The following is a 23,037-nucleotide window of genomic DNA, read 5'->3' as shown; positions in this document are numbered from 1 at the left end:
GCTAGGTCAACCTCGGCTTCCATGAGGGTGGCTCCAGCAGCCAGGGCTTGGCATGGCCTGGCCCTTGCAGGCACCTTAACATCATTAAGAGCACTTCTTACCTGGGTCTCTGCTGGTTTTCTTCAGCTAATTCACTGTTAGGCTCTGCCTCAGCCTTCCTGTGATCCCTGTAAACTTCACCAAACATGACAACATCTGAATCCTTCCAGAGACCGTGGCACAGGCAGCGTGGTGACATTTAGAGCGCTTGTTACAGGAGCAGGTTCAGCTGAGGTCTTTGGGCACCTTCTGCTCTGCTGCTGACAGGCTCTGTCCACAACCACACTGCATGGGTGATTCTCCTGCTTGATGGAGAGGAGCCTGAGATGGCTGTTTTGAGAGAAATACACTCAGAGTCCAGATGTGGTAGGTCCTGAGTGCACCAGAGTTCATTCTTCCCTGGGGATTTTGGGGATTTATTCTCCTAAAGGCCTTTGCACCCGAAGCTCAGCAGCATCTTGGTGCCAGAAGGCTGCTGATGTAAACTGAGCTCAGTTTATCAAGCTGTGATGAGACCAGGGTCTCCTCTGAGTTGCTGAGGAGAGTGTTTGGAACAAAGACCTGCTATCACATATTGCATGAAACATGAACAGAGGGCATTTTCCAAACGCTTCAGCTGCCGTTGTCAACCCCAGCAATTTTTAGTGTGAACCTCCTGATATCTGGCCTTGTTTCAAGTTCTAGGTTTTGGCTCCCTGCCACTCAGTTCCTTCTGAATAAAAATTGAGTTCACAGCTTTGTGGGTGCAGAGAAAAACTCAGAAGGACCCTGGATCAGAAAAACACAAGCACAAACAGGGACTCTCAAAGGCAGCCTTCGTAAGCACTTGATTTAGGTGTTAGGTACCTAAATTGTTTCAGAATATTTGGAGTTGACAAGCATGTGCAACATTAGAAATAGAAATGCTGAGGCATCGAAAACCTTATGACTCCACAGGGGGATCTTTGAACTGACGCTGCTGTTGTAGCTGCAGAACAGAAAACAGGGAGCATGTGAACAGGTCTTTCTCTCCAGGTTTATTTTTGCTCTTGCCAAGGGACTGCAGGACAAATACAGTCTCTTTCAGGCTCATTAGCTTTTATGAATTTGTTCCAATGCCAGCACATAGCTTTTGAATTTCAAGACAGCTCCCCCTGCTAAAAGAGCTCTGGTACTTCTGCATGGAGTTGGACCTGGCTTCTGGAGATTTGGATGGCACGTTTTGTCATAGAAACAAGACTCCAGCTCTCTGCTTTACCAGGATCTGCCTAGACACAGCCCTTGAGCTCTGCAGTGCCTCGCAGGGAGGGATTTTTAGCTCTGTGAGGTGTTGTCTGGTATGCATGTTGACCATCTGTGTGAAATGAAGATTTACAGCCATCCTGATGGTCATTGCTGGGTTTCCTTGGGCTTGTCTAAGCTATTGGTAAACCCTCAGATACACTGGAAGCCTCAGCTAAAGCAACAAAGATTGTGGTCTTGTGTAGAAACACTGCAGGCATCCCTTGGGATTATATATCAGTGGATACATTGATCAGTTCCTCTCAGGGAATGTGCAAAGGTGAGGGAAAAAAATATCTTTTCCATTAGTGCATGTTTGGTTGTGGATTGTGAGTGATTTTAGGTGAGCCACTGGCTGGCTGTGCCTTAAGCCCATCACCTTCCCACCAGTACAGCCTGCAGTGCCCCAACTGCTTCTGAAAAAGATCATTTTTCTCTTTTACTTTGCCAGGCTGCTTCTTCAGCTACCTGAACTTCTGGTGGCAGGAGCCACCTTCGTATTTGTCTTGTCAGGATTTAGTCCCAGCATTATCAGGTGAGTGGAATTTATGGATGAAGTGACAATCTGCATAACACGTGGGATGCAAAGCAAAAGCTCTCTCCATTTTCTGAGGTTTAGAGGGGGAGTTACAGCAGCAAGAAGAGGTTTTACTGTGTGTTTGAGAAGGTGAAAGGAGCATGTCCTGTACCCCCTTGCCACGAGGAAAATGTGTGCGGGAAAAGTCTGTTCTTGTGGGGACCAGCAGATTGTATTCACCTGGTTTGAGCTGTGCTGGGTAAAACAGCTCTTGGGACAGCACAGCATTTTAGGTGGCTTTTGTCCCCTCAGGGCAGGCTTTGAGGGCTTCACCATGGCCATGGAGGGGCAGCACTGCCTTCCCAAGGGGAAGGACACGGTGCCATGGTGGGGGACTCTGCTCCTGCCCAAAGGAGAGCTCCAGCTCCGTGCTGGTTGGTGCGGGTGGCTCCAAACCACCAGCTTTTGGACGCTGCCTCTTTGGATGGATGTTAGGCTTGGCTTGAGGGGTGAGACCGCGGTGGTGCCGCAGATGGCAGAGAGCAGCCCCAGCCGGGGGGCTGGCACAGCCCGTGACCCCGCGGCTGCCCGGGGAGGAGGGAGGGCGGCTGATTTATGGCAGCAGGAGCCGGGGGTCTCTCCGAGTGGAGCCGGAGGCGAGTTGCCATGGAGATGGGCTAATAAAGCACCGCGGCTGCCGGCTCTGACGCTGCTCCGGCTGCAAAGAGCGGGCGGGCGGGGAGAAGGGGCAGCTGCCACGTGGGGATGGAGAGAGAAAAGGTGACACCAGGAGAGTGGGACAGGAGTTTGGTCTGTAAAGCTGCAGAGCTGTCCCTGGGTGCTTTAAGGGTAGAAGGGAGAAAAGAGCCTTCCTCTCCCTGCTTCCCTTCTCTTTGGGAAGCAGGACATCATCATGGTGCTCCTCGGCGGTGAGGGACCAGCAGCTTCCAGGGAAAGGCAGAGTGTCTTTGTTCTGTGCTGGCTGCCGTGCCTGCAGCTGGAGAGGGCTCCAAAGTGGATGGCAGCTTGCAGGGACCCCCTCACACAGGATTGGCACAAAGGACTCTGCTGTGCCCGGCACTGAGTCCTGTTTTCTCCAATGGCCAGGGAGAACAGGACATTTGTAACTGCGCTGCCCTCCCTGTGCCGAGCATCTTTGGTCCTTGGGGGGCTCTGTGCCTCCCAGTGGCCCTGGGGGAGGTGTTACTGGGATTTGTCCTTCCCAGCACGCTGCCCTCCTGCCTTTCATCCTGGACAAGGTCAGCTGTGCCCTGGCTCAGCCCTTCCCTGGATGCTGATTTGGGTGGAGGGTGGGAGGAATGGGGATGGCCTGGATTTGTCCCCAAGAGCTGTGTGCCCTGGAGGTTTGCTGCACATCCCTAATCTCCTGCTCCAGCCTGCACCTGCAGGATGGACCCTCCTGCTTGGCTGCTGAAGGGCTCAAATCTGCAATTCCATTCTGTTCAAGGGCATTGCAGCACCGACCTAAAAGCAAGCAGACTTTTATTCTGGCTTGTTGAGCAGGTTGATGGGAGGGAAAGTCTTTGTTAATTATTAGCAAGGTATTCCCAGGCTGCTGTACTTCCATTTTGAGAGATTACTCTTCAATAATGTGGTGACAGCCACATTTTAACCTTGATCACCGTAAGAAAGGTTTTGCCTCAAAGCCATGAGCCCCTGGACTGTGCCAGAGTTCAGGGAGGTGTTCCAGCAGGTAAAGGCAGAGACAGGGAGGTTAGATAGTTTAAAAAAGAAATTAAAAGCCTTATGATGGAGAGATGCATTAAAAGATAATTGCTTACAGGTTTCACAAGATGTTTTTACGTCTCTTAAATTGATGAATGTATCCACAGAGACTGATACTCTTAATGGAGGGTTACCTTTACTTCTGAATAGAGCAGAGATCAAAGCAATTACAACTAGATATTGATAACACTACCCATACCCCCCAGAGAAAAGGTTGTCTAAAATTGGACTTCTTAAGCTACCTAATGCCTGCTTCCTTGGCCAAAGCCTCTTTCTTCCATCTTGACAGCATCCCCTGTTGTCCAAACCCCTCCTGTGCTACTGCTGGATAGCCCTTATGTCTTTAATTCCATCATCATGCGCTGTCCAGATGGTGGGAGCACTCTCTTCTCTTATGGGTCAGTTGGTGTTCAGCACTGGCTGGGATAAAGGAAGATTTCCAAGCCTCCCTTGATGTCTCTGCAGGACTAACAGGTGGGGTGAGCAAATCAGGAGGGGCATGAAGATTTTTGGGATCTGTGGCACCACCTCTGTACTCCAGGAGGGCTTTGACTGGTGGATATTTTGATTAATGGCTTGGCAGCTGGAAGCAGACGTTGCTGTGGTGCACAGGTGCCTGCTCTGCCAAGGACTTGCATGAGCTGATTATGGTGTGGATCAGCACATCTGGAGGGGCAGAAAGGGTTACAGAATGTACATTCAAGACCTCCTAATTTGGGAGGTGTTCCTTCCTTAGGTGCTGCACCTCCTGCTCTGCTCTCAGCAGCTCAGTGTTCATGTGGTGCTCTCTTTTCTGTCTGACTCCAGTTAGTCTCTTCCCCACCTTTGTAAGAACCTGTGCTATGGCTACAAGGGGAGGGATTCAACTGGATTTTTAGGTTCTTGGAAAAGATCTTCCAATGAAGGCCCATACACCCAAGACTCACTCAGGCAGCTGGCAGTGTCAGAGACCTCTGAGTGGGGAGGCAGAGTTTGGTGAAGGCATCTCAGGGCAGAGCAAGAGATGTTGCTCCTGGGGAACTGGGTGTGACTGTTGCTTGTGGAAGAAGAGGCCTCAGGAGAAGCATGGTTTTCATTGCTTCTGACTCTTGTTAGCAGTACTTAAATGTGTAAATCTTGGAATGTTCTTCAATACGAGCCATTTAAAATCCTGAGTCACTTCTGTCTCCGGATATGTCTGTCTCACTGATTCTGTTTCATGCCTCTTCTCAAATCCAAGGCAGCTCATGCCAGCAGCTGAATCAGTTTGGAAAAGAGAAAGAACAAGTGTGAGGACGATTTCTGCTCTCAGCCTCAGGGTTATCAATGTCCTTGAGCAGGCCATGTCCCCTGTCTGGGCATGGCCATCCTGGTGTATTTTCCATTGGAGCAACCTCTCTCAGGGGGAAGATGGTGGGCCAGACCCTTGGGGCTCTTCGCTAAGGGAATGGCTGTGCCTTGGGACTCCCTCTGGGCTCTTCCCCGTTCCCTTGCCAACACTCTTTTGTTCACAAGCATATAAATGAGGAACAGAAGACGTGGCTTGGAGGAAACGTGGATGCAAGCAGGAATTCCGTGGGAAAAGCTATGGCCAAATTGTGTTGCTCCCAGGGCTCTTCCTTAGCTGGCCATGCCCTGAGTAGGACACTGGATTAGCTGCTGGTGTCCTGAAATCTCTTCCAGTTCAAGTTTTCCTATGATCCTACGATTTGTCCTAGTTTTGGAGACCAGCAAAAAGCTCCTCTGCCAACGTGCACACACAGCTGTCTTCTTGAGTGATGCTTTATGTTATGGCAGGAGGAGTTCAATGCAGAAACAGACTTTTTTTTTTAAATGGCAACAGCCCTGCACCATGTACTGGGTGCTGTCATTCATGTGTGAACAGCCTGAGGACAATTAAAATGTTGGCTGTCCACATGAGATCTCTCAACTTAGGTCTCTGCTGCTCAGGCAAAATATTTTTCAGAAGACAGAAAATAACAACTTGAAGGTCTTGCTGCTACTGCAAAATTGTCCTGTGAGTATGTAATCTCCATTGTCTGGGGTTGGATGTGATGTTGAGGGCTGGAGAAACTTATCTTGATTAGGATTTGTGGTGGTTCAGAGTTCCTGTAAGTGAGCCAAGCGTTGCAGTAACACTAAAGATGCTCTGGTCTAAAACATGGCAGATTTGATTGTGAGGGCAGTGAACAGTTTTTGTTCTACATGTTGGTCTTCAGATCTTGTGAGCTCCTCAGGTCTTGCCTGTGGACCCTGCCCAGCAGAGGAAAGCAGAACTCTACTGGCATTTAACCTGCTGCCTACAGATACATCTGGATACATGGATTAGTAAACACCGTCCTCAGACCACAGGGAGATGAAATTTGTCTTTGAAAGAGAGATGAGGCTCTCTTCCTACTGTCCAGGAATGTCATGATAAATACTCGTGTCTCACCAAAGTCAGGATGGCTGTGTTCTGCAGGGATGAGGTAGAACCGTGATTGCCCCTTTCTCCTGGAAGCAAGAACTGGGTCATTTTCTAATACCTCAATGCAGAGAACTGACAGTTAAATTGGATTTAATCACCCATGCCTTGAGGGCCCTTGTCCTGAAGTATGTTTCCGTGTTATTTTAAGTGTTCAGAACCAAGAGTATTTTCCAGAGGAGCTCTGGGGTGGTCAGCAGTGCTGCTCCGTGGCCGCCCCACAGCCCGGTGCTGGAGGGCAGGTTCTGTACCTCGAGTCAGCTGCAGCTGAGCCTTGCGGTGCGTGCAGAGCAGGGAGAGCTCTGCAGGGACAATATATTTTGAGAGTGCCTCACTGTCAGCTTTCGCCTTCCCAGCTTCGCTGCCGTGTGCCTCTGCAAAACCTCCCGGAGCCCAGCCGGCCGTGGCCAGCCCTTCCTCCGGGCTCCCTGCATTTCCACACCGCTTCTGCCCTTGCCTTCGCTGCCTGCTCCTCGCTGCATTTTACCTCCTCTCCCCTTCCCCGCGTTTTCCCCCTCTGCCTATCGTTTTATTGAGATATAACCTCGGCGATCCCAACTTGTGGGCCAAACTTCCCTGCCCCGGCGGGAGACCCGGCCAGGCCCGGCAGCTTGGGGTGCTGCCCACCTCCCGGCAGGAGCACCAGCGCCTCGAGGAGCTGCCCCCTTCAACAGGTAGGGAGCAGCCAGCCCTGCTCTGCTCATCCTCCCGCGCCGAAAGGATGGCGGTGCTCTGAGGCCGGGGCTGGGCGGAGGAGCCCGGAGCATCCATCGCTCGGCGAGGTGGCCCCGAAGCGGGGCAAGAGCCAGCGACCCATCCCCGCTGCCCGCGCTGCGGGGCGGGCGGCTCGGCATAAAGCGGGTGGGTAAACCCTCCTCCGGGGCGCGGGGAGGAGGAGGAGGAGGAAGGCGGGGGGATGCTGCTCCCCTCCCTCTCTCCCTCCCTCGCTGTCTGCCTGGCTGGCCGCGGCCGGAGCAGCGCGCAGGCGGCACGGGCAGCCCCGGCCGGGCGGCACGGCGGGCTGGGCGCGGAGCCCTGCGCAGCGCTGCGGAGCCGGGCGGGCTCCGGCCGCCCCCCGAGCCCCCCGCCGGGGCAGCCGGCGCCGGTGAGTGCGGGCGGGCGGGCGCGTCCCCGCTCCCCCGGGGCTCCCCGAGCGTTCCCGGGGCGGGGTGCAGGGATGGGATGGGATGGGGCTGCCTGTAATTATGTGGGTGAATTAGCGTTGGCTGTGCTGGCCCCCGATATTGTCTGGGGGTCGCGGACAATAGGCGGAGCGAGGAGGGAAGGGGGGGCTCGGCGGGCGGCTCGGAGTATCCCTGCTCCCGCGGCAGGTCCCGCGCCTGTCGGTCCGGAGCGGAGCCGTGCCCGGTGCTCCCCGCCGGGCATCCAGCCCGCCCGGCTGGCACTGCCGGCTGGAGAACGGGGAGAGCGGCTGCGAGGAAAAAAGCCGGGAGGAGGACGGTGCTGAGCCCCCCTGGCTGGAGCCGGACGGGGGATGCAGGGGAAGGGAGAAATGTGTAGTAAAGCAAAGTCAAATTTCCCCCTGAATCCTGCAGCCAGGCCTAATGGGCACAGATGCTGTGTTGGGCTGGGGAGGGAAAGGAGTTTTGGGGGCTGCAGTTTGTGGGGAGAGGAGAAAAGAGCTCTAGGTGTTTTCTCCTTCTCCCTGAGTTACTAGGACTGAGATATGGATCATTAAAAAGGAATAGCCTAATGCAATTAAGTGGCAGACAGTCCCCACTGCAATACTTAGCCATTGTTCCTCACTCTGCCTTCTGCCAGTATGGTTCTCGCCTGGACAAGAGAAGTACAATTGAACAAATAGTTCATTTCCCTGGCCAATTGCATCTCTAGTGTCTCCCTCGAATGTGCTGCTGAGTGGCTGCAAATGCAGCAGCGTCCCCAGACAGAAACAGAGAAGCAGGACCCTCTGGTGAGATTCCTGCCTCTGTGGGCTGGCAAGAGCAGCTCCCAGTGGCTGCTCACCCGAGTTGTTCTGATGGCAACAGCAGAGCAGGTTTGCTCCCTCACCTCTCCCTCCCCTTAGTGCCCTTCTGGGGAGCGCAGAGACGGAAACAGCAGGTGCTGAGGCAGGACCAGCCCACAACTAGAAGATGTTACTTGTGGTTCAGGCAAGTCTTGTCCTTTCTGTAGCCTGCCTCTTAACTTTTTCCTTGCCCTGGAGGATGCGGGATTTTAGGGGGTTTTGGGGTGATGCTGTTTCGGTGGAGTTTGGCCAGGCTGCCCTTCAGCCTGTGCCCGTGGTGCCCCGCAGTGCACAGAGGCAGGAGTGCTGGAGCCTGACCCTGCTGCTCCTTTTCTGAGAGAGCAGCTGGAGGGATTGCAGCTGCACCTGGGCCCTCGGCACACACTGCCCTGGAGGCTGCTGTGTCCTTCCCCTGGAATCTGCTCCTCGTTTTCAGCCTCAGCCAGCCCGGTGTGCGGGGAGGCACAGATGCATTGTCTGCACTGCTGCGAGACACCCTCAGCACAGGGGACTGCTGCTTCTCCTCGCTTTGGAGCTCCTTATCACAAGTCTGCATCATGGAGCTTTTCCCCTTCTGTTCTTTCTCCTTTCTTCTCCCTTTGTCAGTAGACTGCCACCTGTCCCACTTCACTCTCAGCTTCTCCTTTGCCTTTTCCTGCTTAATGTGTTCTTTCACCTCAGTTGTTTTTTTTGTCTAAGTAGACCGTGTCCTCTTCAGCCTGCTTCTCTCCACACTGGAGACAGAGCCCAGCCCCTCATCTCAGTCCGAGTATTCCTGCCAACTGTTTACAAAAAGTAGCACAATACCCAGGCTGAACACTGACATAATTACATACCCAGCCAGAGAGTGTAGTAAATAATCCAGCTTTTCAGGCTTTTGCCCAGTGGTGAGTCTTTTGCCATCTCCTCTGCCCATGGGCTAAATGTATTGTACTTGGCTTGCATTCACTCCCATTCTGGAAGCACGGAGGCAGCACAGCCGTGTGTGGCACGGAGTGGATGTACAGGGATGCCTTGCACCATACACACTCCCTGTGTGTCTCTGGCTGCTCCTGGCTCTGCTGGGCTCCTGCCAGGGCAGGGAGGCTGCTGAGGTGTGGGGATTGTTCCCCCAGCCAGGGGAAGATGGCTCTGGGGTGAAGGTCAAAAGTGCCAGTGAAAAACAGCAGGGCTTGGTGAGCAGTGTTTGCACTGCTGGCCAGTTTTCCAGAGGTTGGTGTGTACATGGAATTGCAGATACACAGAGCTGTGAATTCTGTCAGCACGGTTGTATTTCCAGTTGTGATTGTGAGCCTGGGTCTGTCTGCAGTTGCTTTGATTGTGAGTCAGTCTGTCTGCAGTTGCAGTAGCTGTGAATCAGTGTCTGCCTGTAATTATGTGGGTGAATCAGTGTTGGCTTGTTACACTATGAGTGCAAACGGTTTCCCATAGCAGTTGTGGGTGTGAATCACTCTACAGTCCCTCTGGATGTGTTTTTGAGTAGAGAGATGCAATACTTGGATTAATTTTGTTTTGATGAGGAAAAACTGTCAAGCGGCTTCTCATTTTGGAAAATTAAAGCTGGGTTGGGAGTTGGGCACAGACCTTATTCCTTCGTTACCAGCAGAAAAACTTACAGAAGAAATCCACTTTAAGGCTTGCTCCCAAGGTTTACATGTTGATCTAAACCTTTAATTTCTTTGCCTGATGCCTCTGCTTCCAAGTGTCTTCTTCTGCTGGCATGCCTTGCAGAGCTGCAGACAACACATTTGATAACCATCACATGTGCCTCGTACCTTCTGTGTGTGACAGATTCACAGGAAGGTTGTTTATGGCTCCTCCAGTGCCTGTGTGCTTGCAGGGACGAGCCAGTGTGTGCCTCTTGGGTAGGTGAGCACAAACATTTCCATGCTCAGGAGTCGAGGGCTGTGTGGTTCCTCTGCCACGCACCCCTCGCTGCGAGCCAGGGCTGTTCCTCTATGCAGGTGGCTAACAGCAAGTTGGATTCAGGTGGATGGAGGTGCTGCTGCCTGTTTCTTGGTCTCTGATTTCTCTAAAACGCTGTAGCAGCTCCTGGCCTTCAGCAGCATCTGCACAGCACCAGACAGCGCTGAACTGGAGGCAAGCTGGAGACATCCAGGCGACCTCAGGTGATGGGAGCAGAGCACTGGGCTGGATCCAGGCTCTCAAAGGCAGCCTGGCCCTGTGCTGGCTGCTGCAGGTGGAGCTGGCAGGGCTGGGCTGCTGAACGGGGTGTCTGTGCCTGTGCTGTGCAGCACACACGGGCGTCCCAGCCAGCTCATTTCAGAACAAAGGGATGCAAACAACCTGGGATGTGAGACAGGGGTCTTGTAAAACACCACAGTGCCTTACTCAGCCGTTCCCAGGCTTCCAGATGAACTGTGGCTGCTCATTGCTGCTCCTGCCCTTGAATGAAAAGATGTTTTTGTTCCAAGGGACCCTCCTTTTCAGCTGGAGTGATTGAGAACTGAAGGAAGCCCTCCCCACACAGGGCAGTGTGTGCCTCGCCTGTGTTTATTGCTGCTGCACTGAGCACTTGCTGGCTGCTGTCTCTGCAGAGAGCTTGGAGCTTTGCTCAAAGAGGCATTCAAGAGGCACAGCAGTGGCCACCAGAAGCCTGGTGTGCTCACAGAGGGTCAGGGACAGCTGGACAGAGCCCAGCCCGTGCAGGCTGGATGATTCTGCAATCCTTGAGGGGTGTTGAAGAACCTCTCCTGCTGCCCAGGACCTGTTTTGGAGAGTCTCCAGTGCCATGAGGAAGGGCTTTAATGAGCTTCTTGTGCTGTGCAAGTGCTCCTAAATTTGGGGGTAAATATGCAGGTGTTGTGAGGTCACCTAGAGCGCTCTGCTTGGCTGTGCAGGTGGGCAGATGGTGCTTGACACCACTGGGGTGTGGATCACCCTCTTCTTCCTGCACAGAAGTGCTTTGATCTGAGCTTTTGGGCTGAAGCAGCCTCTTCTTCCCAGTGTGATTTCCAGCTGGCTCCCAGCAGCAGCTCCTCAGTGCACAGCCCTCCCTGAGATACCTGTTTTGACAAAAGATGTGTGGCTGCTGCAGGTCCTGGGGGCTGAGTGGGAGCTGTCAGTGCTCTCACCCCTCCAGCTGATGCCACTGGTGTCCATGCATGGCACGTGGGGGTGCTGATCCAATGACACCACAGGTGGACAGCATCTCTGGGTGCAGTGCTGGGGCAAATTTGTCCTTTGGGCTGGTTTCTGAACGCTGTCTGCATGGTGAGACTATTGCTGAGTGAATCAGATGGTTCCCTGGCTGTGCATCTTCCCAGGAGGCAGTAATTTGGGTGAGATGCCCATGTGACTCTCACAGACGTGCCCAGGTGGGTTTATGGGCCTCTTCTGCCTGCATTGCTTTTCTGGTGCTTGCAGTATCCTCCTCTCTGGCCATTCTCTCAGGGTTTTTTGCAATTTTATTGTTCAGTCTCCACCTCCAGAGTTCTGTGTCTCTCCCTTGTCAGCAGTAAGCCTGTGCTAATCACTCTTTCCTAGGAAGGCACTTCAGAATATTTAATGGTTTCTAGAATAAGGATTTCTGGGAAGATCAGGCTCAGTGTGCCAAGTCAGGAGATACCCAATGTTGGCACAGCTACTAGGATACCTTTCTGCTTTGGAAGCTTCCAGCACTTATTTTGGTTCCCAAACCCACTTCAGTGGGAGCAGGGGCTGGAGGGAAGGAAGGAAGGGAGCTTTTCCAACTCCTTGTTCACAGCACATCCAACAAGAAGACTGCATTTCCCTGGAGTGCTGTTGTGCTATGATGCTCTGGAGATTGGACAGATTGTCTTGGAGAGGAGTGGGAATGTTTGTGAAGCCCTTAGGTGTGTGCTCACAAGGACACCTGCCAAATTCCCTATGTTGTGAACTTCAAGTATTGCTGGATTCCAGCTGCAGGGTGTCAGCAGAGCTCTTAGGAAATCTGCATTGGATTCAGCTGTGGAGGTTACCAGCAACTGCACAATTAGTGCTGAGTGCATTTTCTAACTGTGCCATTAAGGAGTGAGCAGTGGACAGATGGAGGGAGGAAGAAGTGCAGAGCTGCTCTGAACACACACCATCCCTCCAGACTCCATCTTGCACAGACACTGAGGAGAACCAGGAGCTCTGGGGAAGATGTTCTTTACTCATATGGAAGAGGAGATCAGTCTAAAGAGTTGTACCACTCTTCTCTGACCTTAAAAATGTTGGTATTCTGCACTTTTTTTCCTCATGGACATTGCAGTTTTCCCTTCAGCAAGTCCTAGTAAGAGATTCGGGGTTTTTTTCCTTCTTTGAGGCTGTTAACAGCCAATTAACATTCCCAAACCCTCGCTGGGATCCGTGCAGTTAAATGCACGTTGCCTGCATCCTCCCTCCCCTTCCCGAGGATCAGGGATCCCTGCAGGTATTCAGATCAAGGCGTTGGCTGATTCAGAGCTTTCCTGAGTGGGAAGTGACAGCTGAATAGCCCAGCATAGCACGGGGACTGCCCCAGCACGGCTGGAGGAGCTCCAGGGCTGCTTTTCCTGAGGCACTCTCGTGGGCGTTCCCATCCCTTCCCTGGGCACAGAGGGACCGCTGTGCCTGCTCTGCCATCAGCACCCTCTCCTAAAGCTACTCTTGTGTGCTAAAACCTGAGGAGCTCAGTTACTGGGCTGTTGAAACCTCGGGAGTTGTTTTACAAACTGATTTTATTAGGGAGGCTGTGTGGCCAGTAGAAGCTGTTGGGCTCCTAAAGCACTTGCACCAACTGGGTTCTTGTGTGTGCCTGTGGCTGGGCTTGCAGGAGCCCCAGGAAAGGGGAGAAGTGATGCTGAGAGCTGCTGTGCCATGGGAACCACACTAGGGCCTGGCTGTGGGGGGTTTTGGGTGATCCCTGAACTCTCTGATTGCTGAAATCTCCTCTTCTGCAAATCCTCTTTGTATTCCCTTACACTTTCCTGCTTGGCAGCAGGGTGATGAGCAGGGCTGGCTCTGCTTCTCAATCCATCTCCAAGTGTGAAGTAGCCACAGAACGAGGAGAGCACTCTGCAGGCTCTTCTGTCCAGCTTCCCAAGGAAAACACAGAGCATTGACCAAAGGGAAGTGGTAGGAAACAGTGCCAGGCTGTTCTCCATGCTGGGCTGTCCGACATTCTCAGTGTGAACAAACTGAGATGTGACTGGCAAAATGTCTGCTTGGGCAAGTAGTGAAAACAGATTTTGCTCCAGTGCAGGTGTGTAGAGCTGGTTCTGATGCTTCAAATGACACTTAAGCACAAATTTGACTTAATTCGAGCACCTCTGTTGTCCTTGGCTAGCATCTTCCTCATCAGAACTACCCAGAGTATAAAATTAATCTTCATCTCTGCGTAATATTGAAGGAAAACTCTAGGAACAAGATTGGGTGAAAATGCAGTTGTTAAAAACTTCTTGGCACAGACAGGACACATCCACATGGAAGGTGTCCTGGATTTTGTCACTATTCCTGACCCTCCAAATTATCTTGTTCCTCCATTTTCTGGTACTTTTTTTTTTTTTTTTTTAGCTTCACTTTTCCACTTTTGGTGCATTATCTGCTCCACCCATGGTTTCACCAAATCTGATAAAGATGGTCCCAAATATTCTAAAAGGAGTCACAACAGTTTCTGCAGAGCCAGGAGGCACCTGCTGCAAATCCAGTGTCCTCATTTGTGTGGGGATCCCTGGTCAGAGTCTGCTGGCTGTGCAAATTCTGCCCAAACAAAGCATTTTTCAAAATCAGCAGTTGAATAGGAAAATGTTGATTTCAGTGAAAATTTTCAGTGGTGTTTTGGAGATGGGAGAGGATAGACAGCAACGGTTCTTTTATTTTTTTATTATTTTTTTTGCTTTTGGCTAGTATTTGAAATTCCCTTAGGATTAAAAAAAAAATCAATTAAATACTATTGTATAATATGCAAGTTGAAATGAAATGAAAGGGAAAAGTTTAAAGGAAATCTGTTGAGAAGCTGCTTATTGAAGAAGTTCTGAATTTGCCTTGTAAGAAAAATCAACATTTTATCTGTCCTTGTTGTGATTTGGAGCGAAGTCTCCCAGAAACATTGGAATTTCCCACAGAACAGATGTTCAGCCAGTTAATTTGTGCTTCATCATCAAATACTTGAATTTCCAAGACTGTGTGTGTCCCTTCTCAGCTGGAAAGTGGGGAGAGCCAGAGGAGACCTCCCAAATCAGAGCTTTTCTCACCAGAGCCATGGGTGTGCCCCTGCCAGAGGATGAGCTTCCCTAGGGGGCATTCAGGTGGAATCCTGATGAACAAGGCCTGAGCACACTGTGCCTAAATTAATCCATACATTCATTTCTGCAAGGATTTTATGTGGCTGATGGGGAGGAAGGTAAAGGTAACTAGGACCAATGCTGGGTTAGTTGGTTGGGTTTTTTTCCCCTTGTGTCTGCTGTTAGTGAGTGTCTTGCCAGAACAAAGCTGAGGTGGGTGGTAAGGACTGGTGGTGTCTGGCTCTTACCTTCTGCCTGCCTGGCAGCTCCTGTGCTCCTGGAGCTAAAAACAAGGATCAGGCACAGCCTCCAGGGAGACTGCAGGGCCCCAGTGCTGTGGGGAGACCAGCTAAATGCAGAAATGTGATCACACACACCAGCCAGCCTGGCTTTGTGCCTCTTCCCCTCTTCTGTGTGTGCTCCAGGTGTTTCCATGCTGCTGGGCTGAGCCCTCTGCACAAGAGGGATTTCTGCTGGGAGCTCTCCTCTCCCACATCCCTGTGCAGAATCTCCTGCTCCTTGGCAGCACCCACAGTGTTCCCCTGTCCCTTTGTCCTGGGCCACAATTGCCATCCAGCTGCTGGGCTTTGGCAGTGCAGCCAGCACCTCCTTCAATGCTGGAGGGAGCTGACTGAGGCTCTGCAGCGTGGAGTGGAGAAACCCAGAGGTCACATTTGGCTGGCACCAGCACTTTGCCCTGGTTTCTGCCTGCTGAGATTGACTGGAGCCTTCCCTGCTGGCTCTGGGGGTTCAGAGTGGGGCTGGCTGAACCCCCTGGGTACCAGACAGCGTTGTGAGGGGGAGATGTCACGACAAGCTCTATTTATCCAGGCTGTTGCTTGGCAGTGCTGCTCCAAGGTGCATCAACATAATGAGATACATAAAAGGAGAAGGCAGTTAAACGTGCAATAACATCACAATAAAAGTAAAACTGAGCATTAATGAAAACTCTGAGCACACTAAGTGTAGTATCGCCGAGCGCTCCCACCACCTTGGGCCTCGGTGGTCAAACTTAATAATAATTCCTGGCAGTGTCATTACCAGAATTAAATGAGGGTTTAACTGTCTAGAAAAAGATGTTGTGAGGAAAAAATGGGTCTTGGGACTTCCCAAGTGCTTCTGCTGTGTGGATGTCACCAAGGTGGCAGAGGTAGCAGGTGAGCTGGGACTGCTGCAAGGGCAGCTTGTGGCTGAGCCTGCAGGGTGAGGTGGAGGAAGAGCCAGTGTGGTTATTTTGGAGAGTGGGATTAGCACTTACTGCTGAAGCACTGGGGAGCTGCAGGGTCTGCTGTGAGGATGGGATGAGGGTTTAATGTCTGTACCTGCTTGGCCCTGCCATGATGCACCTTGCCCAGGGCCAGCAGTGCTCCAGCCCACGATGCTGCCTTTGGTTCCTGAGGGTTTCCTGAGATCTCAAATGCAGGACCCCAGAAATACTGGCAGCTGTCCAGCATGAAAAACCAAACTGTTTGCTTTGCCTTAGTAACTGAAATCTGTTTTCTCTCCTGTCATTGCCCTCTGTCCCTCCCTGGCAGGTTTGGAGGCTCGTTTTGCAGTGGCTGCACGCTGCCACCATGGCACCGAGACTCCTGGGAATGGGGCCCTTCTCCCTCCTCAGCCTTGGAGTCCTGCTCCTGCTCCTGGCTCTCCCTGCTGATGCTGGGTAAGGTGGTGAGTGCTGAGCTGTTGGCCAAGGCTGCTGTCCTCTTACTGAACTTAAATGTCCCGGGGTCAGGACGTGTATGAGGCAGTCCAGGGCAAAGCACTAAAGGGTCTCTGCTGTGTTTACCCTCCTCCCCATGTCCCCATCCCCATGCCTTCTCCCCAGAGGCTGTTCAGTCCCTAACATGGCTCACACTGGCATTATTTGAGGTGCTGTCACTGAGATCAGTTGTCAGCAATTTTTTTGCAACAAAACCTATTTTCAGATTTGGCCTCTTCACAATTCATTCTGGGCAAGGACTCTGCTTGCCCGAGTTTTAACCTGGAAGAGAGATTCCCCCCACCCCATTTAATATTTTAATACTATTTTCAAGAGCAGAAAATCAATCTGCCTCATCTGTTTGTCTGTTAGTGGTGTAATGACCCACGGGCAGCACACCTGACCTGCTGCAGCACCGGGGTTCTCTGCCACCCTGGCTGCTCTCCTGTGCCTGGGTGTGCTCTGGCTGTCCTGGCAAGGAGAGTGCTGCTGCCAGCCTCACCTTCCCAGCCTCTGGGAGCTGTCTGGAGGGGATGAAAGCCTGTCAGTCCATGACTGCATCCCACCAGAGCCTTTGCTGGGTGAGCTTGGGGAGCGCTTCGATGCAGATGTGAGGAGGGAGGAGCTCTGCACAGAGAGAGAGAAATAATGCAAATAATACATGACTTCTATAAAACATTTAGAAAAGCCTTTAGAGTGCCAGTTATGGACACTGAAATGTTGTCTGCTGAGTTACAAGTCCAGAAGGGATCAAGGATCTTTGTGCGTGAAAAGATGTTGGTGCTGCCCCTCCTGCCCTGCTCTGCTTTATCTGTTTGGATTTGACTTTGCAGCTTGCCCTGCCCTGTGAGTGCTGACCCTGCACAGGCACAGTGAGCCCTGGCCTCTCACCCCATCCCCACAATGGCTCTGGGGGCTCCCCATACCCTGTGCCTGCAGCTCTGCCCTCCTCCCTGCTGCCTTTTCCTCCCCACCCTGTATTCAGGGTGCTGCTGTTCCCCTGCCACCCAGGGATTGCTCACAGTACTGATCCCCAGGAGGATTTGCTTCCCAAATTATGTGTGAGGGCACCCCTGTGCTGATGTGGCACAGCTCCCCAGAGAGCCTGTGCACAGGTGACAAGGTAATGACTTTTCCTCAAGCCTATCCTAATTAAATTTGCTGTAAACCTCCGTCCTTCCTGCCTAGAGGATTTTAATTATTTTAAAACCTTGATCCCGCACATCTCTTTGCAGTCCCTTTATGCCTTGCTAAAGGGCAGCTTTAGCTTTATGTTGAGGTGAGGTGAGGCAGCCCAGAGCTCTCCTGGCAAAGGAATTATTAGCCTAAATCAGGTGCCAAGCACGGGTGCTGCTGCCTCTCCCTTGCCTGCACCTTCCCTTGTCCTGCCTACGCTGCTCTTCCCCCAGCACCTCCCAAGTGGATCCCACACTGCTCACATTGAAGTCAAACCCTCAAATGTCAGGCTAAGTAAAACAGCTTTGAAATTTGTAAACTCATTTTTCCCATCACCGCTGAGCCTCCGCCAGGAGTTCCTTCACAAAAATCCGTCCTCTAGCTCTTTATATTATGGGTAATTTTTAAAGATAGCTTATAAAACATTAATGAATGAGCTTTTCATGAGCATGCTAGCTATTCATAAGTTATAGATGGTTATATACTCATCAGCAGACACTGGGACAGATTGCTTTTAACCATGACATCTATTGAAAGCTGGTACAATTGAAACCCCACTAATTACTGCAGGCACTTGTTAAATTTCTCAAAACTCTTCTTACCTGCAGGGAGTTCAAGTCCAGATGAAAAGCCAAAACCAGCATTTGGATTCAGCTGGAAATCTTGGAGGCTGTGATGCAGTTTGTAATGCCAGACATGTTTTGATGTTTGGATCTGGCAGGTTGCATTAGGGCTGGGTCGGGTGTTATCCCAACAATGCCCCACCCTATGTAAACTAGAATTTCAGCACTGGGTTACCCTCCTGGAGGCTCAGCTTCCTGGCTTGACCACTCCTCCAGGTGTTGCTTTGCTGAAAAACAGAGGCCAGGTGGTGCTGGGAGAGGTGGGATGTGCCCTTGGAGAAGCAGACCTCAGGCACTTGAAAGGAAATTTCCCAGAGTGTTTGGTCAATGAAACCAATGAAAATTAATGTCAGAATTGCCCAAAAGGGAATATTTCAATTAACTGCAACATTCTAAATAGTATTGATTCAACCTGACTCTAGAAGTACCCATACCCTGCTCTCAATTTTTCCTCTTTTGCTAGGAAATACTCTCTGCACTTCTTTTATCTTACAGAATCTGGGTTTTCTGTTGTGTGAACACTTTTATAGAGAGCTCTGGCACTTGTCGCCTTACTGACACTTGACAGTGTATTTACAGGTGCATCAGCAGTGTCAGGGGTAACCAGTCTGACCAGAAGGGATGCAGCAAGATTAAGCTTTGAACTACTTAAATAATATCCATTTTTCTGTAGTTTTTTGTCAGTTTTATTATTTTTCCCCCAGTTATTTCATGATGCATGCTGAAACCAGTGGTTGCCACACATCAAAGGACATAAGGCTGGGGTAGGAAGGAAAGGGGCAGAAGTGTTAGAAAGTGACAATTTAGGGGCTTTTCTTCCCCCAGCATTACATTTCTGATGGCCACAGGTGCTGTCCTTGGTAATTGGAACCATGGTTTGCATGTCCACCAGCTCTGTCTGTGGCATTCATGGTGTTCCTCTGGCCAGTGCTCCCCAGTTATTCACCTCTCCATTTAGTGCCAATTTACCAGTCAGAGCTTCCCTGCTCCCAGAGGGCTCCTGTAGCTGCTGCTGAGCATCCCTCTGCTTCAGCTGCCTTTTTTCCCCTGCCTGGCTGGGCTCTCTCAGCCACCTCACTGCCTGTTTGTGCCTCTTAATCTTTCTTTTTGCCTCATTTGTCTCTCTGTTATTTCCTCTTCCATCTTCCTTGAAAACTCTTCATCTCTATAGATTTTTCTTTTTGTTTTCTGTTACTTAATCTTCTGCCTTTCCATTTGTTTTGGTCCTAACAGCTATTTTTGCTGGGGAAAGCTGTGCTTGAAGCCACAGCACTGCTGCTCTGTGCCATCTGAAATCTCTTTTAGAGGCAGGTGGTTCCAGAAGGACTCACAATCTCCTTTTCTGTTGATTGAAAGGGAGACACAAAATGCAAATGTATTACTTGAGCCCCTTGTGTTTCCAAAACTGCATTGAAGATTTTGTTCGGTGAGATGTGCTTTTTTTAGAGGAATTTACTCCTTGTTTTATTCCACCTGGGGCAGAATGTGTTCTGAGGAAATCATCTTGTTTGGGGGCTTCCAGGCTTCTTGTGTTGAGCAGAGATGGGAATGTGGAAGCTCATTTGTTTTTATAAGCAGGGAAAAGTTCAGCAAACTGCAGGGATGGTTCACTAAGTGTTTTAATGATGAGGCTTTAAGCCTGTTTACTGAATTCCTATTTTTCTGTCTCACCTCTTCCCTGGGGCAGAGATCTTTGAAATGGCTCAATCTGCCAAATACCTGGTGTCACTTCTTCCTTGCTGCCTGTAAGGAGACAGTGGCACTTCAATAACTCAGCTTCCCACAGCCTCTGCTCAGAAAATGCCCATTTTTAGGGGCAGGCAAGGGATGCTGGGGCATTCCTGTTAACACAGGGCTCCTAAACCACTCCCTGTGGTGCAGTGGTGGGTCCCACATGGTGGATCTGGGCAGGGAAAGGTGGGGAGCTCTGTGAGGACAGAAGGGAGCTGATGTTGATCAGAAATCCCTGTGGTGTGTGCAAACACAAATTTACCAAAATCTGAATGCCATCCTGCCCTTCAGGCCCTTCCCTCCCTGTAGCTCTGGGAAAGGTGGGATGGGGACAGTGGGGAGCTCTGTGAGGACAGAGAGGAGCTGATCAGAAATGGCCTATGGTGAATCCTGCAAACACACAAATTCACCAAAACCTGAATCCCATCCTGCCCTTCAGGCCCATGCCCTGTGGTGAGTCCTGCAAACACACAAATTTACCAAACCTGAGTCCATCCTGCCCTTCAGGCCCTTCCCTCCCTGTAGCTCTGGGAGCACACACAGTGTAGATTTCCCCTCTAACCCTCTCTCCTGGTTTTTCCCCCCTCTCCCCGTGCCAGGCTCTCTCAGAAGCATGTCTCAGACGTGGTGGATGACAGCAAGGACAACATCACCATTTTCACACGCATCCTGGACCGGCTCCTGGACGGCTACGACAACCGCCTGCGGCCCGGCCTCGGAGGTCAGTGGTGCTCCCTGCAGCCCTCAGCAGGGACAGGCAGCTCTGATGGCTCTGGCACTGCCAGGAGCATGGGCTGTTCACTGCCAGGCTTGCTTCGGGGCTGTTTTGAGGGCGTTTGGTGTCAAATTTGCAGGCAACCCCAACGAGGGATGTGACGGTGTTCACAGGGGTTCTTGGACGAGGGAAGAGATGAGAATGTTGACTCCATGTTTCAGAAGGCTGATTTATTATTTTATTATATATATTACATTAAAGCTATACTAAAAGAATAGAAGAAAAGGTTTCATCAGAAGGCTGGCTAAGAATAGAATCAGAAAGAATGATAAAAAAGCTTCTGTCTTGGACAGAGAGCCCAAGCCTGCTGACTGTGATTGGCCATTAATTAAAAACAACCACATGAGCCAATCACAGATGCACCTGTTGCATTCCACAGCAGCAGATAATCATTGTTTACATTTTGTTCCTGAGGTGTCTCAGCTTCTCAGGAGGAAAAATCCTAAGGAAAGGATTTTTCATGAAAAGATGTCTGTGACAGGGTAGAATTTTGATACTAGTGAAGGCTATAGCAAAATTCTCTTGCCTATCAATTGTGTCTTTTTTGAGCCTTTATTTTCCCATGATGTCTTCTCAAAAGTTATTTCTACCTCTGTTTGGCTTTTGATATTTAATTTTCCAGTGACACCTGTACTGAACACATTTGTTTCATTTCAGATGGTTACTATCAAAAGGCTAATTAATTATTTTATTATACTATATTATTCTATACTGTATTACACTATATTGCATCTAAACTGGATCTGCCAAGCACTCAACCCTGCACACACTGCCCAGAATCTCATGCCTGTCCCCCAACAGTCCCAACACACACACACACACCTGGCACTGACAGGCCAAGGAAACAAAACACCATCACTCTGGGTAAACAATCTCCATGTTGCATTCTGCTCTGGCACAAACACAGGCACAGCAAATGATAAGAATTGTGTTTTCTTTCTCTGGGTTCAAAGAATGTGAATCCCAGAAATATTCTTGGGAAGAATTGTGCCTTGCTTTTCTCTGTGAGGAGAAACGTGGGGCTACAGTTTGGCTGTTGTGTATCTCATGGGCTGAGAGTCCCAGGGTGCTGTGGTGGCCTGTGACAGTGCAAGGACAGGCCTGCAGATGGAGCAGCTGTGGGTGAACCTATTCCTGCTATTTTAGAGACAGGGAAAAAAAAAATCCCTTTCAGAAATGCTGATACCTTCATTGAGGGGCAGAGCGTGTCCAGAGAAAAGGTCTGGACACAACTCTGACGAAGAGCAGCTGGGGGAGACCAGCCTGGAGAAAAGGGGAGACATTCTCACTTTCTGCATCTCCCTGAAAGAAGGTTAGAGCCTGGAGAAAAGGGGAGACATTGTCACGTTCTACAGCTCCCTGAAAGAAGGCTGGAGCCAGGTGTGGGTCAGTCTGTTCTCCAAGGAAACTAATGACAGGACAAGAGGAGATGGCCTCAGGTTGCCCCAAGGGAGGTTTAGATTACATGTAAGGAAAAACTTTTCACAGAAAGGGTTGTAAAGCACTGGAAAGGGCTCTCTGGGAGATGGTAGAGCCAGCATCCCTGAAAGTGTTGGTGTGGCACCTGAGGACATGGGTCAGTGCTGAACATGGTGATGCTGCTGGCTGTACAGTTGGACTTGGTGACCTTTCCCAACCTGAACCATTCTGTGGCTCTGTACCACCAGCTTGCAGAACCTTCAGCTCATGTTGGTGTTGATTTTAGCCAGTTTGCTTTGCTCTATCTCCACATCTTCTCAGTGATTTCCTATGCAGCTGTCACCTGGCAAGCTCTCCCCCCTTGTGCTGCTCTGGGCACCGGGCACTCACCCAGGCCCTGAGCTGCCTTCAGCACTGCTGCCAACATTGCTGCTGCTGCTGCTGCAGAGCCTCTCTGCAAGCTCCTGCACTTGTCTGAGGTGCCTCAGAGGGAAAAACAAGGAAAAACCTTCCCACCTAATGCCTACAGCTACAGTCAGCATCATCTAAGGGGGCAGAAGAAACAGGGAGATGTGTGGGGAAGAGAGGTGTGAGATTAGGGAGATGTGGGCCTGGGTGGTTTCCTGGTGTGTTGTTGCTGTGGCAGAGGTGGCCCCTCTCAGGTGCTGACAGCTGGGGCTGGGAGGGGATGTCCCTGCACTGCTCTGGGCTCTCCTCACCAAAGCTGTGCTGCTGCTGCTGGTGATTCCCACCCAGAGCTGGAGTCACCATGTGCTGTCCCATTTTCTGCAGTCCTGCTGCCAAAAGCTGCTTTGCTGAGCTCTTGCATGCTGATGGGATCTCCTGGAATGTCCCTTTCCTTCCTCAGAGCAGCCCTGCCTCTCCCAGCCCCATGCCCAGCTCTGTGCCACAGCCCTGTGCCCTGCAGCTGCCCTTTGGGACTATGCCAAGCAGGAAGGTCTTTCCCAGCGAGCCTCCTCCCCTCTGCTGTGCTGCAGGACCCGGGCAGGAAAGGGTTACAGTGTCTGCATAAGCAATCAGTCAGTTTTATTGCTTTTGTTGCTTGTTTCTTTCCCCCAGAATTAACTGTGGTCCCACTAATAGCTTTGCTTCCTCGAGTCTCCCCGATGGCTGTATTGATTTAAGTGAAACGAGCTCTGCACGAGGGCTGAGGGGCATTTCTGCTCACTGCAGGCTCAGCTGCAGACAAGGCTGCTCAGTATTAACAAGAGGAGTCCCAAGAGCCTCTTGCTGAGGAAGTTCAAACCTTTCTTGCAACATCTTTGCTCTGTTGCTTTAGATCCTTTAATAACGTGTTTAACATAATAAATTGCCTTTGCCCGAGCCAGCCCTTGCCTGTTTAAGGTCTGCTCTCACCTCCTTGCTGGG

General features: G+C 51.0%; 1 protein-coding gene across 4 annotated transcripts in view; it reads left to right on the top strand.

Moving 5' to 3' along the window:
• The window catches only part of LOC131088383 (gamma-aminobutyric acid receptor subunit alpha-3-like), a 120,576-nt gene that overhangs the window by 39,249 nt on the left and 58,290 nt on the right, over window positions 1–23,037 (top strand). The window contains exons 2-4 of one of the 4 annotated variants that reach the window (XM_058032397.1): window positions 1,751–1,834; window positions 15,758–15,885; window positions 20,054–20,175. In XM_058032397.1, the coding sequence (XP_057888380.1) occupies window positions 15,797–15,885; window positions 20,054–20,175 (211 nt within the window). In that variant the 5' untranslated portion in view covers window positions 1,751–1,834; window positions 15,758–15,796. Of the gene's footprint in view, window positions 1–1,750; window positions 1,835–6,616; window positions 6,680–6,802; window positions 6,867–7,066; window positions 7,111–15,757; window positions 15,886–20,053; window positions 20,176–23,037 lie in introns of those variants that run through there. The other 3 variants (XM_058032399.1, XM_058032401.1, XM_058032400.1) reach the window with 3 other exon arrangements.

Source organism: Melospiza georgiana, chromosome 12 (assembly GCF_028018845.1).
Source record: "Melospiza georgiana isolate bMelGeo1 chromosome 12, bMelGeo1.pri, whole genome shotgun sequence".
Classification (NCBI taxonomy): Eukaryota; Metazoa; Chordata; class Aves; order Passeriformes; family Passerellidae; genus Melospiza; species Melospiza georgiana.
The sequence above is the reverse complement of the archived record's forward strand: the minus strand, read 5'-3'. Positions and strand labels throughout refer to the sequence as shown.